This window comes from Notolabrus celidotus, chromosome 5 (genome assembly GCF_009762535.1).
Source record: "Notolabrus celidotus isolate fNotCel1 chromosome 5, fNotCel1.pri, whole genome shotgun sequence".
NCBI classification, from domain to species: domain Eukaryota; kingdom Metazoa; phylum Chordata; class Actinopteri; order Labriformes; family Labridae; genus Notolabrus; species Notolabrus celidotus.
Window position 1 is genome coordinate 36,651,859 of NC_048276.1, and position 22,241 is coordinate 36,674,099.

Below are 22,241 nucleotides of genomic sequence, written 5' to 3' on the forward strand. Positions count from 1 at the left end.
CAGTGACGTATGGAGAAAAAAAAGGAAATGCACTACACCATCAGACCAGTAGAGGGCAGTAAAACAAAGAGGAATGCCATTCATCACAGATGACCCCATAGAAGCAGACGGACAGGCAGGTATTATTATGAGCAACACAACACTTAGCCTGTTAGCATGAAGAGACTCAGCTGGTGCTGTTTTAGATGGTGCTATATTTCATCACAGATGGATTCACTGAATCAACACGTGAGAGGAGATAAGCGCGAGTAGCAAAGACGTTTCAACACGCCTTTAAAATCCTTCTGAACTCAAAAAGCCGTGGCAGAGATCGGCCGGTGTTTTGGTTTAAACAGCGACCCTGTTAACTGGAGACTTTCAGCCGGATGCATCCCTCATAAACGTCTTTAGACGATCATTAAATATCTGATGAGGATATTTTGAAATCTTAATAAAAACTTAACTAGTTTGCATTCCCAGGAACTCCCTCTGTGTTTCAACAGCTGTGTAAACTCCACAAACACTGACACGTTCAGCTGAAGGTCTCCAGTTTACAGGGTCACTTTTAAGACCGTAACACCGGGAGAGACGCATTCACGGTGGGCTGAGAGAAGACTACTGTTACAAGCTGCTAAATCAAGAGAATCACAGCTTCTTCTTTTGAAAAGTACAAAGGACGATCATTAAATATCTGATGAGGATATTTTGAAATCTTTATAAAAACTTAACTAGTTTGCATTCCCAGGAACTCCCTCTGTGTTTCAACAGCTGTGTAAACTCCAGTCCCTGTGATTTTCTCCATTTGTGAATCTCACACTACTACACACGTATTTGCAGAGACTGAGCATGGCTGTAAAATGTAAACACACCATAGACTGTATAAAATAAGGACGTAGTATCCATGACGTCACCCATCTGTTTCTGAAGAGCTGTTTGAGACCAATCGGCAGCGGCAGCCATATTGCTTCTGTCGAGCCAGTGTGACGTAAAGAGGCGGGCTTTGAGCCTCCTAGCCAACAGCTGCAGTGTTCCCGCAGGCAGCTGTGCCTCTCATTGGAAGACTGGTAATCTCAATATCTCCGAAATTGCCGAATTAGAAAAAAATTCACCCCCCTCACAGTGAGAGGACGTCGAGAAATGAGCTATTCAGACTACACTCATCTTTTGTACCAGGCTGTAAACATGTTTAATTAATGCTGCAAAGATCGGCTTTTCCCCATTCATGTGTATGTGACTTCCAGTACTTCTGGAGCCAGCCTCAAGCGGATCCTCGATGAACTGCAGATTTTAACACTTCCGCATTGACTCATATTTTTAGACCGGAGGTTGCTGCTTGAAACACACACGCCACGCTGCGTCACAGAAACACAGACATAAAGATCGAGACAGACGCTGTCAGTGCCCGCTAATAGCAGAACCTCATCCTGCTGCTGGTTAACAAGACTGACACACAAACTGGTCATTAATGGAACAGGTGTGTGTGTGTGTGTGTGTGTGTGTGTGTGTGTGTGTGTGTGTGTGTGTGTGTGTGTGTGTCCGTGTGTGTGTGTGTGTGTGTGTGTGTGTGTGTGTGTGTGTGAGAGTGTGTGTTTGTTTGGTGTGTGGTGGGTGATTATTTGAATAATCGTCAAATAGATGCCAATGATTATCGAATAGTATTTAAGCTTGAAATGCCCAACCCTAGTAGAAAGATGGATGACACATACTATCCTCCTGTTGTAAAAAAAAAGTGATGCCAAAAATACTCACCCACCCGGTGCTGACATCTTAAACAGATCATGGAGTCACAATACTGATGGACAGCCACACCCACCAAACATTTAATTTACTGGTAAATGTCAAAGATCCTTCAGGCGGGACGATTCAATGTCTCTTTTATTAGTGTTTGATATGTTTTCTCACGCTGTTCCTCCTATAATATGCCAATATGGTGCATACACTGCTGCTGGAGCTGCATTATCATATCATTAACATGCATTTTTAGCATCAAATAACTCATTAAAACTTAGCTTACCAGAGTAAAGAATATAGGGACATAAATCAGCATGATAAGAACTAACTTTAATGAAAGCAGCTGTGTTTAGAAAAATGTATTTGATGTGTGTTTTGAGTCTGAAGTTTGACCCATGTCCCATCTGTCACCATGGAGGAGGCTGGCTTTAAGACTTATACAGTAGCCAGTCAGCAGAGGGAGCTCTAAATTACTTGGCTTCACTTTTGGAGCTCTGTTGTATCATGCATCTATTCATACAGTCTTTGATAAGAGGTTTTATAATTTGGCCTGACAGAATGAAGCTTTATCAAGATTTAAAGCTTCCTCCTGTCACTGTTATTTATATTTTTTGTGACCGACACGTGAATTTTTCATACATGTTGAAGCCCATCTTCCATATATCAGTCATACATTAATGCCGCACTGTCAGAGCTGCAGTGTTCTTCATAATACAGTGTGTTGTCCTTCTTATCCATTTGTTTCCATTTAATTGAACTGGGTAAATAAATCAATGCTTAGACTTGTGATGAGCGATTTGTCACGGTGTTGAAAGTCTTAATTATGCATCCGTTTTGATCACTTTTGCATGAACAATAGAATAGAAAAGCAGAAGAAAGGTTCACTGTGATGGATTATCTTACTCACCTGGCAATTTTGAAGTTATTGCAAGCTGATTTTCCTGCAGATTGAAATTGATGCAAATCCAAAGTAACCTGGAAGGCAGGAAAGTGTACACAGATTTGTCCTGGAAAATGACTCAAATTTGTATCCAATGAACTGAAAAAGAAAATCCCCGTGTGTGGTCCCTCAAACATGAAATAACTACAAATGTCCTGCAGGTATTCCAGTCTGCACTCAGTCTGTGTGCACCCTTTACAGACACTTTGCTTCATTATGTCACTGTTTGTCTCTGCTTCCTGTGTGTTTGTCCTCTCTAGGCTTCATGGACGCGACCAGACACATATGAGGTATCACTACTAAATATGGTAGCCTGACACTAGTGTGATAGCCCAGACTTACACATTAGATAAACCCTTTTGATTGCAGAGCAGAAGTGTTGTCCCTTTGTGTGCATTCAATGCTCACAACAAGCTGTGCACTAAATATGCAGACAATTAGACATGTAGTACTGTACATTAATCCATGTAGTCCCAGTGCACATTTAGCTTTGCCCTATTTTTCTGTCCCTGTTTTTTCCCCTTTTTTAGGATAAATTAATTCCACCTCTAGAGTTTCTCAAAGCAGTTGGTCCTCCTATTGGCACACTGTTACTTCCTACTGCATAGTATAAATAGATGTTAGACTTTCCTTGATTCAGGTAAGACGTGACTTCCTGCAGCTTTACGGCCTCACATATAAAACACTGTCTGCTCTGCTGAGGGTCAGCCTGAACTCACCAAGCTCTACTAAATCTTAACTGAGTGTTTTTCAATGATGCATCCATCCAGGAGTCTGCATGTTTCTACTTCAGCTGCAGAAGCCAGCAGCTGACACGTTCAGTCAGAGGAGGCGTCATATCACCCAGGGCCTCATGTATACAGCAGTCTAACTGGGTCAGTTTCATCCAGTACAAAATAAAGTTACCTCACTTGATCCTTTTGCTATCTAGACATCCGGATAGCTTTGGTTTTATTTGTGAAGATTTGACATATTCCAGTCCCCACAATGTGATTGAAGTGGAAGAAATCCCATTTGCGCTGTCCTCGTTTGAGATACAGACATTACACAGGCTGACTTCTCTAAGCCAGGAACAAATATTCCACAGAAACAAACCACAGCTTGTCACGGTAAAACGATAACAAGCATGTTTAATTATAAATTTGAAATCACTTTTAAACACGAGCTCCCTGCTGTCTTGTTTGGCAAGAAACATGCAAACTCTTGGCCCTCCACAGAGCGAGAACTACTGCCCTTAAAATGAACTGACACGACGTAACAAGCTAACTTCACTCACTGCCACACAAAACAAGAACACATTTAATCATGCTGTACTATGAAAACACACCATAAACCTAATGAACCACTGTTAACCTCTGATATTAAAAAAATACACATGAAATGTTTACATTCTCTGCTGTGGGAAACAGCTCAACACTGAAAATCAGAGCATTAACACTTCTTCTTTAACTTTTGTGAAGTTTGTTTCAATAATTGCATCGCTAGTGTTGCATTACCATGTTAGGAAGTCACCAGGATTTCAGGTTGTGTGATTTAACGCTCTGCAGACCACAGCTGCGGCGTAATGGTTGTTATTGTGTGAAGGTCTTGTTATTTTCTATTTCACAGTACAGCAGAATCTGACACATTTTTCAAACACTATTATATTCAACAAAGTATTCTTCTAATGTGCCGTCCAACAGGGGAAGTGTGTAACTCTTTTAAAAAGCCACATTTGAAAATGGGGAGTCCCAATGAGCCAGATATGTACAATTCTTACATCTGATCTATAAAGCTAGGATGTTAAATATGTTACACATCACTCGTTAGATACCAGATTAATCAGGTACAGCCTGCACACAACTTTAACTCTATTTACTAGATCAACATCCGACCAAAGCACACTATGCTATGAGATACAATCTATCACCTGTGCTTGTTTACATCCAGGTAACAGATCATTTAGCATTGTGACATTAGCCGTCAACAGGAGATACAGCCCTGGCCGGTGGAAGGCGGCTATGTTACAGCTTAGACAGAACATATGACCTGTATCTCAGGGCTACAGTGACAGAAATAATTAACAAAATTAATTTATGAGTAACTTTGGTGCTGACTAGTGAGGGTCATTTCAACATTTAAACACACATGTAGTCTGTGCAGACTGACTAAAAGGCTTGAACAAGATTAGTTGCAATCGACCAAGAGTCTTTCAGCCCCCAGAACTACTTGAACTAAAAGGTTCCTGTGCTCCCATTGTTGTCTGTGAAAAAAAAGTAAATGCACTACACCACCAGACCAGTAGAGGGCAGTAAAACAAAGACTAATCCCATTCATCACAGATGACACCATAGAAGCAGACGGACAGGCAGGTATCATTATGAGCAACGCAACAGTTAGCCTGTTAGCCTGAAGAGACTCAGCTGGTCTGTTTTAGATGGTGCTATATTTCATCACAGATGGATTCACTGAATCAACACGTGAGAGGAGATAAGCGCGAGTAGCAAAGACGTTTCAACACGCCTTTAAAATCCTTTTGAACTCAAAAAGCCGTGACAGAGATCGACCGGTGTTTTGGTTTAAACAGCGACCCTGTTAACTGGAGACTTTCAGCCGGATGCATCCCTCATAAACGTCTTTAGACCATCATTAAATATCTGATGAGGATATTTTGAAATCTTCATAAAAACTAAACTAGTTTGCATTCCCAGGAACTCCCTCTGTGTTTCAACAGCTGTGTAAACTCCACAAACACTGACACGTTCAGCTGAAGGTCTCCAGTTTACAGGGTCACTTTTAAAACCGGAACACCGGGAGGAGAGACGCATTCACAGTGGGTTTAGAGAAGACTACTGTTACAAGCTGCTAAATCAAGAGAATCACAGCTTCTTCTTTTGAAAAGTACACACACATACAAAAAAGATAGAACAAATAAAAACTAATGAAAGAAAGAGAAATCAAGTGAATCACAGATGTGTGTGATGTTATTGTGGACGGAGGGAGGAATAAAAACACTGAGGTTAATCTACCAATCAGACACGTTCAGCATTACAGGCCCTGGACCTTGAAAGCCCGGGACCTTTGAAAAGTACCACACCCTGAGCAGGGTCTTTTTAGGGGGGATATTATCTACCCCTGAACTAAATTTAGACCCTGGGTCCACCGGTCGAATCACATAGAAATATATATTTTTAAACAGCAGATTTTGGCCCAGGAGTCTTTACGTAGCTGAATAAGTCTGCTGTGCAGGACTCAGTGGGGAAAGAGCATACTACCTCACTAGGAGGCGGTTTCATTAACCCATAATGCAGGTTTCCTCTTGCCTTGTAGACAACTAGATGCTATTAGTAGATGTCAAGTGTAACCTTTCACTTTCGTTAAACAGTGCTCTCTGTCAGTAGATGAAAGGTGTTGTTACTGCATGTCCTTGCTGTTTATTGTCCTGCGTCTCATCTCCACACTGGTTTTTATCTTGTCTCTTCAGGATAAGAAGAGTGAGAGTCTAAAATGTGTTAAACCTGATATCTGTGTCTGGCTGTTTAGATAAAAGAATTGAAGTAGGAATTACACGAACCGTATTTATCTCCAATATTTTATGTCTGAACATATCAGTCTTTGTTTCTGCAGAGCGATAAACACAGAAATGTTCCTGTGTTAGATTTTTTGATGCGGCCCACCTCAGAAAATCACTTGTTGATGAATGCACTTGTAATAGCAGCGCATTGATCAAACTAATCCGTAGTCACAGATAATAGTTTTGGCCTTGCTTGCATTAGATCCTGGCTGAGTTCAGCTCTGTGATAGACATAAATCACAGGCTGCTAACAAGCAGGCATTACGATTAGTCACAATGATAAATGCAGCCTGGAAGGTAGTATTATGCTAAAGAGAACCACCAAGTCTTTAAAGTGTGTCCTTATTTCATTGAGAAGAGCACTTAAGAAAGCAGCCAGACACTTGAACCAGATCTTGTTCTGATTATAATAACCCTCTTGCTGAATGCCATTCATGTCAGCAGGCTGAAGAGAGTATTCAAGGTAACCTCTTAAGCTCATAAAGTCAGGAGGAATAAAGTGACAGTGGTGTTGTTACCTTAAACTTGTACCAACATGTTTTCAGTCATTGCAGATTAAATGATTAAGCTAAATCAACAACAACAATCCAACAAGAAGTAAATAACTGGAGCTTGGCAGAAACTCAGATTATTATTAGAAGCGAATATATCTCTACTGCAGGGACTTCAGTCCTGCTTCCTAGAACTAAATATGCAATTCATTTGGAGCAGCTTTTCATGCTTTTGGAAACCCTGCAGACAGACAAAGGTTTTTCATTTCATTCCTGTATATAGAAACATGCTGCATCATTAAGTATCTCCTGCTAAGCTCTGGCCAAAATGAATGCAAAGTCAATACAAGCCATGACAGGGTTGTGATCACAGTAAGTGGAAGGCCAAGAATGAGCACAAATATAGCCAAAGATCAGTGGTGGACAGATACACGTCTTCATTACTCAAGTCAGAGTATAGATCCTCCAAGTCAAACATTCCTCCAATACAAGTGAAAGATGTTCAGTCAGATTCTGACTTGAGTTAAAGTCCTGGAGTACTTGCTTTTAAAAATACTGAAGTATTCAAAGTACTTTTTAAAATATCTCTAAACGTATTTTCACAAAGCATGAGGTCAGTCAAGAATGCATGGGTGAACATTCTGCTCCGTTCTGTTTATCTAGAAAACATGATTTCATATCTACAAAGTCTACCATGAAATTTTTATTTCTCTTTATTTAAACTCGAAAATCATTGAGGGCAAGCCCTCATTTACAATGACGACGAGTATATAAAAGAAACATTAAAATGCATGACAAGCAAATAAAAGATATAACCCTAAAAGAATGATGATCAATTAAAAACAGACGACAGTTAAAAGTAATGTTACAACCATTGAAAAAATAATGTTACACAAAGTTAGTGAAAACAGGTACAATCAGAGGTTAAACATTTTAAAACTAATGATTTAAAATGATTAAAAGAAACCAGTGCATTTATTTTTAAAGTGCTTTGCAGGGAGTTCCATGCAGATGGTGCAAATACGCAAAAGGCAGATTTTCCCAGCTCAGAATTAACTCTGGGAACCTGGAGAGTGAGCCAACCAGTTGATCTGGTATGTTTTGCCCCAGAAGACCAAACTAGCATTGAAGATAAATATGACGGTAGCATTCCAATAAGTGCTTTATAAATAAACAAGTAAAAATGCAAATCACGTCTTTCTGCCAGAGAAGATCATCCCACCTTTTGGTAAAGTATGCAATGATGAGTGCTGTAACTATCACCAGTAATAAAACGTAGGGCAGAGTGAAATACAGCATCAAGTGGCTTTAATGTAGAGGCTACAAATCTAAACTAAGTTACTACAAGCACAGACAAGTTTACAATGTTCCTCTGGAATCAAAGCAGTGTGTTAGCTCCAGACCTCCACATGCTTTCTCAGGTTAGATGCTGATGTTTTGGAGGCTGTGATGAAGTTTGTGTGGTAAACAGATCAGAGATTTACAACAATACAAACAATCATTCTTTATTTCAACAACCTCAAACGTGGGTTTAAAATATGGCCGTGGTGCTCAGGTAGAGAATCATCATCCTACTCAGTCATAGACATCATCACCACGACTAAATGAACGCACTGATGTGAAGAACGTTTGATCTACGCTCAACCCAGGTACGGCTACACCACTGAGACAAACCAAACACAAGGACACTAACAGTTTACAGTCTTTGGGATCTGATTTCAGAAAAGAAAACTCATCAGCTGACTTCAAAGATAAAGTAGAGAGTAACTAGAGCACTGATAGAAATGTAGAGGAGTCAAAAGGATGAGATTTGTCTTTAAATGGAGTAAAAGTCATAAGTTCCCTAAAAAATAATACTCAAGTAAATTACAGATACTCACACAATGCACTTAAGTACAGAACTCAAGTAAATACATAATTAAAAAAATATCAACATAGGTAAAGAAAATGTCTCTCCTTCTCTGGCTCATGCAGCACTCCATGTCTGTAAGTGAGGAATAAAGCTCAGAGAAGGTACACATATGTTTTATTATCAGACCCTCATATATCTCTACTGCAGGGACTTAAGTCTTGTTTCCTATAAATAAAAGTTACTATATAATTAATTCTGGAAGCCCTTAGCCTGCCACCTGTTGCCTCTAGCTCTTCATATATCTGACATTTTATAACTTCTGACTGTGAACATAACGCAGACAGGGATTTCATTGTCACCATAGCGTTATTAAGTAAGCAGTTGAGTCTTATGCAAACATCATTTCTAGAAGGCAGAGTTAGGAGATTAAACTAACAGATGCACAACACTACTCTATTCATTACTTATCAGTTCTGAAGTGTAGAGTCACAGCAGGGCAGCCAGAGCTCCCTGAGTGTCAGAATCTTTGACTTTAACTGTCTGTGACCCCCCTAAATGCTTTAAACAGACTGTTTAATATCAATAGTGAGTGCAGGTTCACCTTGAAGAGCCACATCCTGCAGGAGGATCCGGCCTCTGAATCAGGAGTTATTAATCAGCTGTATTCTTGGTACAGCGGCCACATTGTTAGATCTGCCTGTCAGGCTCAGAATCTAAAGCTCTTTGAGAACACGGCTCTGCTTTCATCAGCCAGTTTGCCCTTTTCAGCAGAAGAAAAAAATTACAGGAAATGTATGTGAGGTGTAGCTACGATGACAGGGTCTGCTTTTTCAGAGCCAAGATTTTGGCACTGCAAGAAGTTTCAGGGGTTACCGATAGTGCAGTCAAGCTTGATGGGGGAAGCAGATGTGTTGTCACATTAAGACAAGGATGAAATAAAAAATTGCAACAGGAGGGATTTTTTTATTACAGTATCTGTGCTGACGATGGGAATTCACACTTAAGAGGAGAAGCAGAATAGAGAAAGCTTGTACAGATGAAGATGTCCAGGCTCTCATTTGTAAAGAGGGCGAGGAGGCCATTCAGAGGAGCTGGAGGATGTAATTAGAAAAGAAAAGGTGTAGCAGAAGACTTCTTTGTCAGGAAGACACGTGAATACATCACACAGCCAAACAATGCAGGGAAAAATGACACAGATGATACGAGATAACAGCAGAATGAAGAGTCACAATGTGTGCAGCAGGGCAAACTAACATACTACAAATTAGTTTGACAGCCTCTCCCCCTTCAGAGGCTCACTGACCTGCTTTTTCAGGCCTTACCTAAACATTAAGAGGACTACAGCTGATATTTATCAATACGTTGAATTGTTTTCTAAATGTGGTTGTGCGAGGTATTTAAAGTGTCAGGAAGCAGTGTGAACATTTCTATGGAAGAACCTTCCGCCTCCACTCTACTACCTGGTATCACTCCACTACGTAAGTGCATCCACACACGGCAGCCATTGTCACTGCAATTGTATGCTCCACTCAGCTAGTTATTCTGGACTCAGTAGATAGAAACACTGACAACCGATCAATACACATCCGAAAAGAGTTCAAGAGAAGCAACTCATGTATGTCGCACATCCGCGGCCCTGTCAGCACCAGCAAGGCGAGGAGAGAGAGAGAGAGAGAGAGAGAGACAGAGACAGAGAGAGAGAGAGAGAGAGAGAGAGAGAGAGAGAGAGAGAGAGAGAGAGCTGCCGACACAAGTCACATGGAAGCAGGATGATGATGATGATGATGATGATGATGATGCAACAGAGTTACTGTGATCATGAAGGCTAACCCTGATTGGCTGTTTGAATCAAACACAAAGATGCTCACACCTCATTTAAATTAATTACTGTTATAATAAAATAATTATAATACATTTTATTTATACAGCACCTTTTAAAACACAGTTACAAAGTGCTTTACACTAAGGGTGCAAATACAGATTAATATAGCATTAAGAAACATTAAGTGTAGGACCTGAGCTGTTAAAAGTGCAGGAAAAATACAGTCAGCTTGTGCTGAAACTACAGTGAGTAAAACAATTGAGCCAATCAAACAGTAAAACTGCATTCACAAAAAACAAAGTAAAATCTAAACAAACAATACAATGAAAACAGGCAATCAGCACATTTACTCTAAAAATGCCTTTCTATAAAAGTAAGTTTTAAGGAGTGATTTAAAGCGAGGTAATGATTGAGGTGATCTCACTTCCTCAGGTAGGAGGAGAGATCTACCCGAAGAGTGTAAGCAGCGGCTGGGTTCAGAGGGTGTTAGTAGATCTGTGATGTATGTGGGGCGAGTCTATGTAGAGCTTTGAAAGTGAGGAGTAAAAGAAGTTTAAAATCAATCCTATATCTAACCAGTAGCCAGTGAAGGGATGCAAGAATGGGGGTGATATGGTCAAATGATGCAATGATCAAAATGTGTTATTTTATCTAAACTCTGTAATGAAACATGTTGTCTGTATGTAAGTCTACTTTAACATAGTCAGCTGATCACCAGCACAACCCTGTTTGTATAAGTAGGATCAGGAATCTGCACACATGGGGCTGGGGTTAAGGGAACACTGTGTCATGATGGGGGGAAAACTGAAGGAGGACTCAAGTGCAGTTTTAACATAAAAAGATAATTTATTATCTTGATAATTTAATAAACAACAGAACAAAATGTACAAACAAAACAACTGAAATGTCTAAAGAACTAAATTTAAAAAAATCCAAAATGACACAGGGAACACAAGAAAGACTGACACACTGAGATCACAAGAAAGACTGACACACTGAGAACACAAGAAAGACTGACACACTGAGAACACAAGAAAGACATACAATGATCCAACAAGGGACAGGGGAGACAGAGGAACTAAATACACAGAGTCATCAACACAGGTGTGAACACAGGACACAGGTGAGACTAATGAGGGGAACCAAAAAAGAACAGAAAGTAAATAAAATGGACACACATGGATCAGAACTACAAATCAGAGAACACAAGACAAGAAACACAAGAAAGTGAGACATGGATCACAAAACACACATGGGACACAAACAATAACTAAAGGCTGATTTATACTTCTGCGTCCAATCGATGGCGGAGGTCCACGTAGCTCCCGTACCTACACAGAGGTCTACATATGTAGCTGACATGCACCTCCTCCAAAATGTAACTACCCGTAGAATCGACGCAGACCACAAGTCCCGCATTTACATAACTTCTGGGATCCCCGCTCATCGGCTGCACATCATCCGTGTATTTCATCTCCTCCTCTCTATTCTTCATGCAATCATGTCTGTATGATAAACAGCAACATGTATCAGCTGTAGATTAAAGGGATATTTCAGTGTTTTTGAAGTGGGGTCGTATGAGTTACAGTACTATTGCTCCTGTTAGCCACAATGCGTGCCGGTGAGCTCTTCCCCTTTAATGAGAAAATTCCCAGAGGACCGGCAGGTAAGCTAGGCTACAATTCTCTGCGTATGGGGTCACCTATTTCACATTATATTGCCAAAGTTAAGAAAATATGGTCCAGGAACTCATCACGGTGCAAATGCATGCACCAGTAGAAAAAATTGGAGCTATTCAGTTTGCCGTCAGAAACCCCCTTTGTTTTGTTTTGGCACTATTTTCAGACGCACCTCGCAGACCGGTGTTCTTCTGCTGCATGAGCATGGATACACGCCGATCAGCTGTTTGGATCAACAAGCACGTAGCAGGATCAAGTAGCGGTATCAGTCTTTAGAGTGAATTTAACTTTTCTGCACATTTAAAAGATGGGACGTACCTGTCTTTATCCTGGCTGTTCAAACAAGCAAACCTCCTGTAAGGCAGGGAACTCTGGATGACGAGTGATGCAGACTGGAGCCGTATGTGAGCCGCTGGTATCCTCTGATTCAGAAAGGTCCTGAAGTATTGTTGTCACTAAGTCCCTCTCCTGACAGCAGAAGCTCTCTGGGTTGGTTGGCATGGGCTCACAGTTTACACACCGGCACCACCAGGTAACGTGGGATCTCTCCTGCTCACTCGTTAGCACAGAACTTTCTCCCCTCTCTTCTTCGTTGGTACGTTGGGTCTGCATGTGGAGTTCTTCCTTTGTAAACTCTGGTTCATAGAGGTATCCTCTTGTGTCCACAGTAAACAGCATGTCATCGTCGCTGCCAGAACCACTCATTTCTGCAGTTTGTAGTTTTTGTTCCTAAAAGTGTCTGCTAAAAACGCTACGTGCTTGTTGATCCAAACAGCTGATTGGCGTGTATCCGTGCTCATGCAGCGGAAGAACACCGGTCTGTGAGGTGCGTCTGAAAATAGTGCCAAAACAAAGGGGGTTGCACTGGTGCATGTATTTGCACCGTGATTTTCTCAACTTTGGCGAAATTACGTGAAATAGGCGGCCCCGTCCGCAGAGAATTGTAGCCTAGCTTACCTCCCGGTCCTCTGGGAATTTTCTCATTAAAGGGGAAGAGCTCACCGGCACACATTGTGGCTAGCAGGAGCAATAGTGTATTGTAACTCATACGACCCCACTTCAAAAAAACTGAAATATCCCTTTAACATAACACGCTCTGAATCTCTGTGGAAAAGTAAACAGAGATCGTAGCGGGGGCGGAAACAGGCGACCAGCTATCAGAGAGACCACACTGCCCTCTAGTGTTTCGGCAGAGTATTGCAGCGCGACACGGACACACCGACGCACAAGTATGTGGAGCTCATGTCCGCGTCAGCCCCTGCTTCTAGGGGCAACGCAGAATATAAATCAGCCTTAATACAAATAAACAAGGGAAAAACCAAAGCATGAACACATGACAAACTGAACTAATGACTCATGACACACTGTCTTTATAGTACCTTAAAAAAGTCTTAAGTATACAAAAAGAAAGGCACATCAGTGTGAAGTGTGAAATATACCCCCTCCTCTTACCTTGATGACAGACAGCCCCTTTCTTTGGGACTCAATTATACAACAGCACTGTTTTCCTTTTTCTGCCTTGTGCTGCTACATTCATAACACACTCATTAATGGAAAGACATAATAGTTTAATGTTATGAGGTCTTTTTTTGCCTTGTAGTCTCTAAGATATTATATTGAATGTGTGTATAAAAGCACCAGTAGTTTGCTTAAGGGGATCCAGATAAAAAACAAATAAATCTTAGACCTCATGCAGCCCGGTATCAAAAAACCCAAACTGTGCGTTTCATCTCTTGGGACCTCCTGCTAAAATAAAATGTAATAAAAGAGATGCCAGTGTGCCTGTAGACTGGGAGTCTTATTAATAACATCACTATCCCATTCCTTGACAATGTTATCTCCTCTGCTGACTGCTAATTGACATTTCCAATACAAGTTCAAGCCTGAAAATTAGCATGTGCCCTCCTTTATATTACAATGAAGGCTCTAATATAAACAGCTGTTCTGGTCTAACATTAATGCAGCATTAACAGCCTTCATAGTCAGTGGAGCTTTCTGAGGTGCAGAGGTGATGAAATATAGAAGCAGCACATATGAAAGGAGAACTGTGTTTTGTTCCAAGCGTCCCTGATAGACGCTGCCGTGCAGATGGCAGCTGGCAGCCTCTCTGTAACAGTTGTACCGAGTGTTTGACAAGAGAAACACATGTATTGACAGGTTACATAACAGAGAGTGAGTGTCTGCCCTGCATAGTGCAGACACAGCGACGACTAAAGCAAGGGAAGCTGTGAGAAATTATTCCTATTAGGTGTCCGCAGTTCTTTTTAATTAATTTGGTGACAAATCAGAGTCGCATAATTAAAATGATTCCTTCAAGTGAATGAATAAATCTTGTTCAAAGGTCTAGCTGCTCACTTCTACCTCTGTTGTATCATAAAGTATTCTTCTCCATTAACCTTATCCACATTCCTACAGTGTGCTGTGTCGCCGCAGCAAGACAAGATTAATGCTGCCCTTTCAAAATGTTCCAGGACACTCCCTCACATCTTCAGTAAACAGCAGAAACGTTTCTGCCACACACCCCCCCCCCTCCACTCCCCATCTCTGTGGATGATAACGCTTCATGCCAATACAACATTTTTTATCACACACAAACGCTGAATTCCAGAAATATTAACACAAAGTCATGGAAGCCAGAACGGAGATGTATATTCCCTGTTGAACTGTGTGTCGCCCAGAGGCAAGAAAAGCTGTTACTATAGTTTGAAAAGCTCCGTTTTTATGAAGCCTGCTACATGCCTCTTATTCATTATTGATGTTGTTTTTCTGCCGTATACCTTCTGCAGCAACATTTTCAGGAATACATCTCAATTACTGCCCTGGTGGGAAGGCTATATTTGCACTGGGGCAGCATATTGTCTGTGAAACCAAACCAAATTGTCAGAAAGCAAAGTATGAGACTAAGAGCAGGCTCTCTTTGAACGTGTACAGTACAGATGCAGCTAGATTGTCGCACATGATTAAAAGAAGGCCAGGAGGTTTATTTGCTGGACTCAAATGTCCGCTGTACGCCTGCACTCAGAGCTGGTTCTGAATCAAGGCGTCCTTGCATGTTCAACTAAAGTGTAGGCAGGGCAATAAAGGGTTCTACTAATGAAAATAAAAACAAGGTTTAACAAGCCGTTTTGTCCCGACTGCAATTAGCCCGGCTGTAAACCTGCAACTACACTGCTAAATGGCAGGAGCAGTAATCGACGTATTGTAGGAGTTTGGAGTTTATTGGCTGGGGCTTTATACACTAGCTCAAGGCTAATGCAAAGATAGTCTCAGTTTCTTTTATTCATTGATTATTCCAAATTTATGAGAAGTTTATTTAAAACAATATATTTTAATAGCTTGAATAAGATTCCTGTGCCTTCCTTTTCTTACCCAGGAACACTCACATTTAATACAACCTAAAAATGTTATTGAAGCCGTTTTAACATCCCTGACACAATTCTTTATACTTTTCACATCCTGCACTGCAAAGACTCATATCTTACACATGTATTCATCTTAAATCCAGTCATAATATCTCACTATATAACGCCAGGCGTATTATATTTGATGCATCAGTTTTTGAGACCTCTACTTCATCAGTGTGATATATTTTTTTCTTAAAAACCCTGATGTATACAATCAGATACATGGAGTGCACGGATAATCCACCAGGTGTGAGTAGTTCATGCACCAGAAGGACGTCACTTGAGACATCCAACATGTCAGCTGTGGATCAGAGACCCACTCCAGGTTTTTCAGGGAGATTTTTAACAAGTTTGAAAAAGTTTAGATGAAAAAAACTTTCAAATTGTTCCTGAAACTTCAAGAGGAATAGTTACTAGATTTATGCAATGTAAATATAATTAATATTTCATGACTTAATTTATTGTCAAACTGTGTTGAAAATGTGTGAAAATCCAAATTGATACAGCAGGTATATAAGGACATTCATTTATTGTCAATCATAACTGTATTAAATTTCATACATTATTCCACAAAGCAACATACAGTCTTTTTATTATTTAAGAAAATATTTAAATGACATAATTAGTTATATTTAGAGGATAAATTCAGATATTTATAACATATATTGTATTTTTATATATGCAACCTGCTGTATCATGATGATTGATGACTGGTTGAATGTTGCCATGGCTCCCTAGTAAATAATTGTCTTTTGCTCATTGATTTCCACTAAAAACTGAACAATTCAGAGAAGAAATATACATAAATTAGTTTTTTTTGCTACAAAATATGTATGATTTTGTCGTGCAAAATGGAAAAAAATCATTTCTAGGTTTGAAATTACTTTGGGAAAAATTTGAAGGAAAGTTTGATAGGCGAAACATGTTGTTTTTGTGTTTTAGTTTAAAAAAAAAAGAAGAAACTTTGTGCAAAAAAATTGCACCAAAATGCCTAATGTATCAAATATGATACAAATTAAAAGTCATCTATGAAAATTGTTATTTAATATCTTTTTTTTTTCCTATTTGTCAGAAAGTCCAATAAACACTCAATTTTCAAAGAGTTAGAACTTTCTGGCAATTATTTGATGGTTCATGCTTTTTAATATAAAGCACATTCAGCTGACTAGATGTTAAAAAATGCCCGAGTTATTGAGGTAATAGCAAACTCTCTTGAAATAAGATATGACATCTTATTTCAAAAAACATTTTCCTCAGTAATAATCTAATAATTAATTAGAACATCAGCTCGGTCCTTTAACACTCACAATCAAAAACCAGATTACAGTCTGTGCAGGATTTATTTTCATTCGTTCACCTGTCAGTCTCACATTGTTCATCTACAAGTCATATCCTAGTGAGAACGTTCTCTCACTTTATTTCTCTGTAGATCTTCTTGTTTTTGTTTTATCCACTTCATCCCAGACAAACTCTAATCATCTCGACTTTGCCTTCCAGGTTTGTTTTTCCTCTCTTGATTTTCTGTTGGAAGGTCTCCGTCTGTAGACCAAAAGTAATAAAAGTGTCATGAACAAAGGAATCACTCAGAGAGCAGTGAGACATGCTTTCATTTCCATGAAAACATCTGCCTTTGTAAGTAGTGATAACTGCTCTCTCTTATCTCCACAGAGCCTTGATAGGAATATTGTGGTGCGCAGCCATGCACGCGTGTCCTCTCTCACCTTGAAGAACGTCCAGTTCACGTACGCCGGCCTCTATCTCTGCTCCGCCAGCAACTCCATCGGACAGGACGACCAGTCCATGTTCCTGGAAGTCCGCTGTAAGTCATCCAACCCTTTCTGCACTTCAGCTCTCTTTCATATCTTACTCTTTGTTTTCTCTTTTTTAACTAAATTCAAGAACAAGAAAACACTGACAGGGTTGAATATAACACAAAAGATGTCAGCCTGGTTCTGTGAGGCAGGCATAAAGGCCCTGGTTTCATCATAGGACAAGTGTCCAGCAACCTTTCAGAAGGACAAGGACCGGGCTTGGGTCAGAGAGATGAGTGTGCCTATAGGTGCATTTCGACCAAGAGTTCTGAGGTCTTTTAGCCCCCAGAACTACTTTCCCCGGATCTAAAAGGTTCCTGTGCCCCCATTGTTGTTTGCATTTCGACCGTGGGCTGAAGTCCCGGGTAGATTGTGCAAATCAGGCCAGTGACGTATGGAGAAAGAAAAGTAAATGCACTACACCACCAGACCAGTAGAGGGCAGTAAAACAAAGAGGAATGCCATTCATCACAGATGGCACCATAGAAGCAGACGGACAGGCAGGTATCATTATGAGCAACACAACAGTTAGCCTGTTAGCATGAAGAGACTCAGCTGGTGCTGTTTTAGATGGTGCTATATTTCATCACAGATGGATTCACTGAATCAACACGTGAGAGGAGATAAGCGCGAGTAGCAAAGACGTTTCAACACGGCTTTAAAATCCTTTTGAACTCAAAAAGCCGTGGCAGAGATCAACCGGTGTTTTGGTTTAAACAGCGACCCTGTTAACTGGAGACTTTCAGCCGGATGCATCCCTCATAAACGTCTTTAGACGATCATTAAATATCTGATGAGGATATTTTGAAATCTTAATAAAAACTAAACTAGTTTGCATTCCCAGGAACTCCCTCTGTGTTTCAACAGCTGTGTAAACTCCACAAACACTGACACGTTCAGCTGAAGGTCTCCAGTTTACAGGGTCACTTTTAAAACCGTAACACCGGGAGAGACGCATTCACGGTGGGCTGAGAGAAGACTACTGTTACAAGCTGCTAAATCAAGAGAATCACAGCTTCTTCTTTTGAAAAGTACACACACATACAAAAAAGATAGAACAAATAAAAACTAATGAAAGAAAGAGAAATCAAGAGAATCACAGATGTGTGTGATGTTATTGTGGACGGAGGGCGGAATAAAAACACTGCGGTTAATCTACCAATCAGACACGTTCAGCATTGCAGGCCCCGCCCCCCCGAAAGTCCTGGTACATTTGAAAAGTACTGCCCCCCTGGCAGGGCCTTTTTAGGGGGGAGATTATCTACCCCTGAACTAAATTTAGACCCTGGGTCCACCGGTCAAAACACATATAAATATAATAAATATGAAAAAGAATATATCCACATTCAAACTGATAGACGGAGTAGTAGTATGAGCCCTACTTCAACTTTAGTTTATTAGGGTTGGTGATGATAAAACTTTGGTTTAGAAATAAAGTTTTGAGATAAAAGCAGAAGTGACTCTACTTTGAGAGGAATCTGACACAAGTCCAAATCAGGGGTCAGCATGGTCGTCCTCTCCAGACTGCTGCTACGCATTCCCAAACAGAACAGACTGTGATACGCTGAGAGTCCTGACACCTCGCTGTCAGAAGCAGCGTGAACTTTTTCACTAATTTGAGCTCCAGAAGCTTCTCTGCTAAATCCGACCACACGAGCCAGCCTTAGCTCCCACACCGCAACAAAACACAACTTCCTTACTCAGACCACTTTAGTAGGTACAGACCACTGCAGACCGAAAAACCCCACAAGAGCTGCGGATTGAGAGGTGCTCTGACTCAGCTGTGTAGCCATCACAAGTTGGCCCTTATCGAAGTCGCTCACATCTTCACGCTGAACCATTCTTCCTGCTTCTAACACATTAGCTCCAAGAACGAAATGTTCACTCGCTGCCTCACATATCACACCCACTGACAGGTGTCATTGTAAAGACATAATCAATGTTTTCGTCTCTCCTGTCAGTGCAGGTAATGCTACGGCTGATGTGTGTTTACCACTTCTTGTACCTCAGTGTTTATGTCTAAGGTTATGATTTCTGGGAGAACATCATGATGAGACTAAAGGTCTTTGAAAATTGACATCTTGTTTAACAGTTTTGCAAACACTTCAGCTTTTGCAAGTTTGTGTAACAAGCAACAAAGTGAAGCTAAAGGCAATTCCCATCTCAGGTAGCATGAAGCAAAATGAAGTTACTATATTAAAGACTGGGTTCACATGTCAGTGTCATCATAAATGTACAGGGATGTTGTCTGTCGCAGAAAATGTGCCTCTGGTGTAAATATCAAAGATTGTTTTACACCTCTGGATATGCGAACATGGGAGAGCTATGATACCGCTTCAAAAGGAAAGACTTTAACCTGCTGCAGGAGAAAGAGTCATCTTAACTCTAGGTTGTAATTTCTAAGATGCAACTCAATCTTTGTAAGTTATTGCAAAGATGACAGATAGGCTACAATCACACTGAGCTACGTTTGAACTTATAGAGCTGCTGCAGCAGACTGCTTCTCTCTGCGTCAGGACTATTTTAAGATTTGTTTTTGCGACAGGAACTCATACATATCTCTTCAGTGTTAAACTTTTACTATGCATTTAACCCTGCAGTGTATACAAAGGTTTTTTTTTAGGCTTATCTAACACAATGACAGCAGGAGAGAAACATTCAGTCCAGGACCTCCTCCTCCTCCTCCTCAAAGAGAGGAGGGAAAATGAAAGAGCTTGTAGAGAGCAGAGGAATGTGTGCGTGAAGACACAGTGTATAAGCTGTCACCTCTGTTTCTGGGGATAAATGGTGGGCGAGGGAGCAGAGTTTGCTGGGTCAATGGTACCACTGCGATTAGTTTCCATGGAAACAAAAAGGTCTCAGTTGTGATGTAGCCTCAAGGTATGGTGGCTTTTTAGGCTTAAAATGGCTCTGTCTAATTACTGGGCTTTGATCACACTCAGTTAGTACTCCAATGCTTCTGCTACATGTTTTCTTTCACTGACATTAATGTACATAATGTATAAAAGAGCCTAAATTATACCCACATAAAACTACAAGGCTTGGTTAGACTACAAATGATTTCTGGTGCTGTATTATTTTAGCTCCAGTCTGATTTGTTAAGAGTAAATATCTTTGAATTTTCAAGATTCAGGGTTCAAGGTTTCTTTATTATCCCGGGGGGCAATTTGTTTTTCAGTCAAAGGTGACAGATAAACAATACAGTTCAAAAAATTACACCAACATTAAAAGATTTAAAACAGTAACAATATAAAGACAATAGTGTTATGTGGCATCACTAAGCAGGCCAGTTGCTACCGGGACATAAGAGTCCCTCTTCCTATTCATCCTGCTTTTTAGCAGTGTGAATCTGCTGCCTGAGGGAAGCCAGTGAAACTCACTAAAGAGAGGATGCATGGGTCAGCCACGATGGACCAGGCTTTGCTGAGCGGTCCTTGTTATGGATTGTAGCCAGGACTGGACCCAAAAGCAGAACACAGGCAAAGATGGATAGTGAAAATACAAGTCTTTTATTTGGAGTTCACCCTGTGGTAATGGCGCCGTGAGTACAGAGCGGAGCAGTCTCCGGCGTACTCACACAGAGGGTAACTGGAGCTCAGGCAAAGGCAGGCAGGTTCAGCAGCAGACAGGGAAGCGATCAGCACGAGAGCGGGAAGCATGCACGGCAATCTCTGAAGCAAGATGGAAACACACAAGGACGTCAGATAGTGATGTTACGAGATGTGCCGAGGCTTCGAAGCGTGTGTCGAGTAACGGAGGGGGCGTTTCCGTGAAGCGCGTATCGAGGCTCGCTTCATTGAGGGGAGGAGCCGAAAATGATGACGTCCGAAGCCTCGCTGCCCGGCTGTACCACGTGACTGCTTCGGCAAGTGGTTCAGATTTTGCTGCGAGGTTTGATGGTTTGACAGCAATATAAACCCCTCAGGCCCCATTCATAATGTGGGTGTTTGATGGAGAGCTGCGGTCAGTTCAGAGTTCGGATAGAGTTTTGATAGTTTGGATACTACAGTTTGGATTTATATAGTTTGGAGAGTTTAGAGAGAGAGAGAGATGGTTTGAAGATTTAGGAGTGAAGAGAGGACAGGTAAGACAGAGCCAACTAGAAAGAGGGGAATTAGGTGTGGACGTGTTGCTAATCTGTTGCAGACTTGGCCTAATGGTGAATAGCATGTCCATGGAATAGTTGGCCAGGGTTCGAGTCCAGCCTGCGGCTTATTAATAACATTTTTTTTCCCACTTTCTTCCAGTTTCTACACTGTCCTCTCCTCTATAAATAAAAGATGTCAAAGCCCAAAAATATAACTTTAAAGGTGACATATCATGCAAAATTGACTTTTTAATGGTTCTTTACCTGAAATATGTGTCCCTGGCATGTCTACAAACCCCCCGAGAATGATAAAAATCCATTCTGCCCCTGTTCTGATTTCTCCACCTTTCTGTAAATGTGTGTGAAACGAGCCGTTTCAGACTTCAGTGTTTTTGTTACGTAACAACAATATCCGGTCTGTCACGGAGTCAGAGCTCGGAGCTTGTTCAGCCCATAGACTGTATAAAATAATACTGAATCCCTCCTCTGTTTTTCATTACCTGCACAAATGTGTGCTAACAAGGAGCTTAGGAGGGAGGCATGCTAGTTGTAGGCTGTCTTAATAAACACAAAGGTCGGTTTTACTCCCCACGTCTGCAGATTTGAAGATCTACTAGATGATTTTTATTTGTCATGGATAAGTGCTAGCGCTAATTAGCATAGCCACATAGCTATATGTTCATAGCTGTAGCTGTAGCTGTAGCTGTAGCTGTAGCTGTGTACCAAGACACGTCGACATACTGACAAATAAAACAACAAGTAACACTAAATCTGTGACCAATCCTTCAGAAAAGGTCCTGCTGCCTTTCTGGCAGAGGTCGGTTTTACTCCCCACGTCTGCAGATTTGAAGATCTAGTGGATGATTTTTATTTATCATGGATAAGTGCTAGC

At 40.8% G+C, this 22,241-nt stretch overlaps 1 protein-coding gene across 1 annotated transcript in view; it reads left to right on the plus strand.

The window, feature by feature from the left end:
* Positions 1-22,241, plus strand: part of LOC117812734 (neural cell adhesion molecule 1-like) — a 544,127-nt gene that overhangs the window by 15,118 nt on the left and 506,768 nt on the right. The window contains exon 4 of the mRNA XM_034683646.1: positions 17,120-17,270. Within this exon, the coding sequence (XP_034539537.1) occupies positions 17,120-17,270 (151 nt within the window). The remainder of the gene's footprint in view (positions 1-17,119; positions 17,271-22,241) is intronic.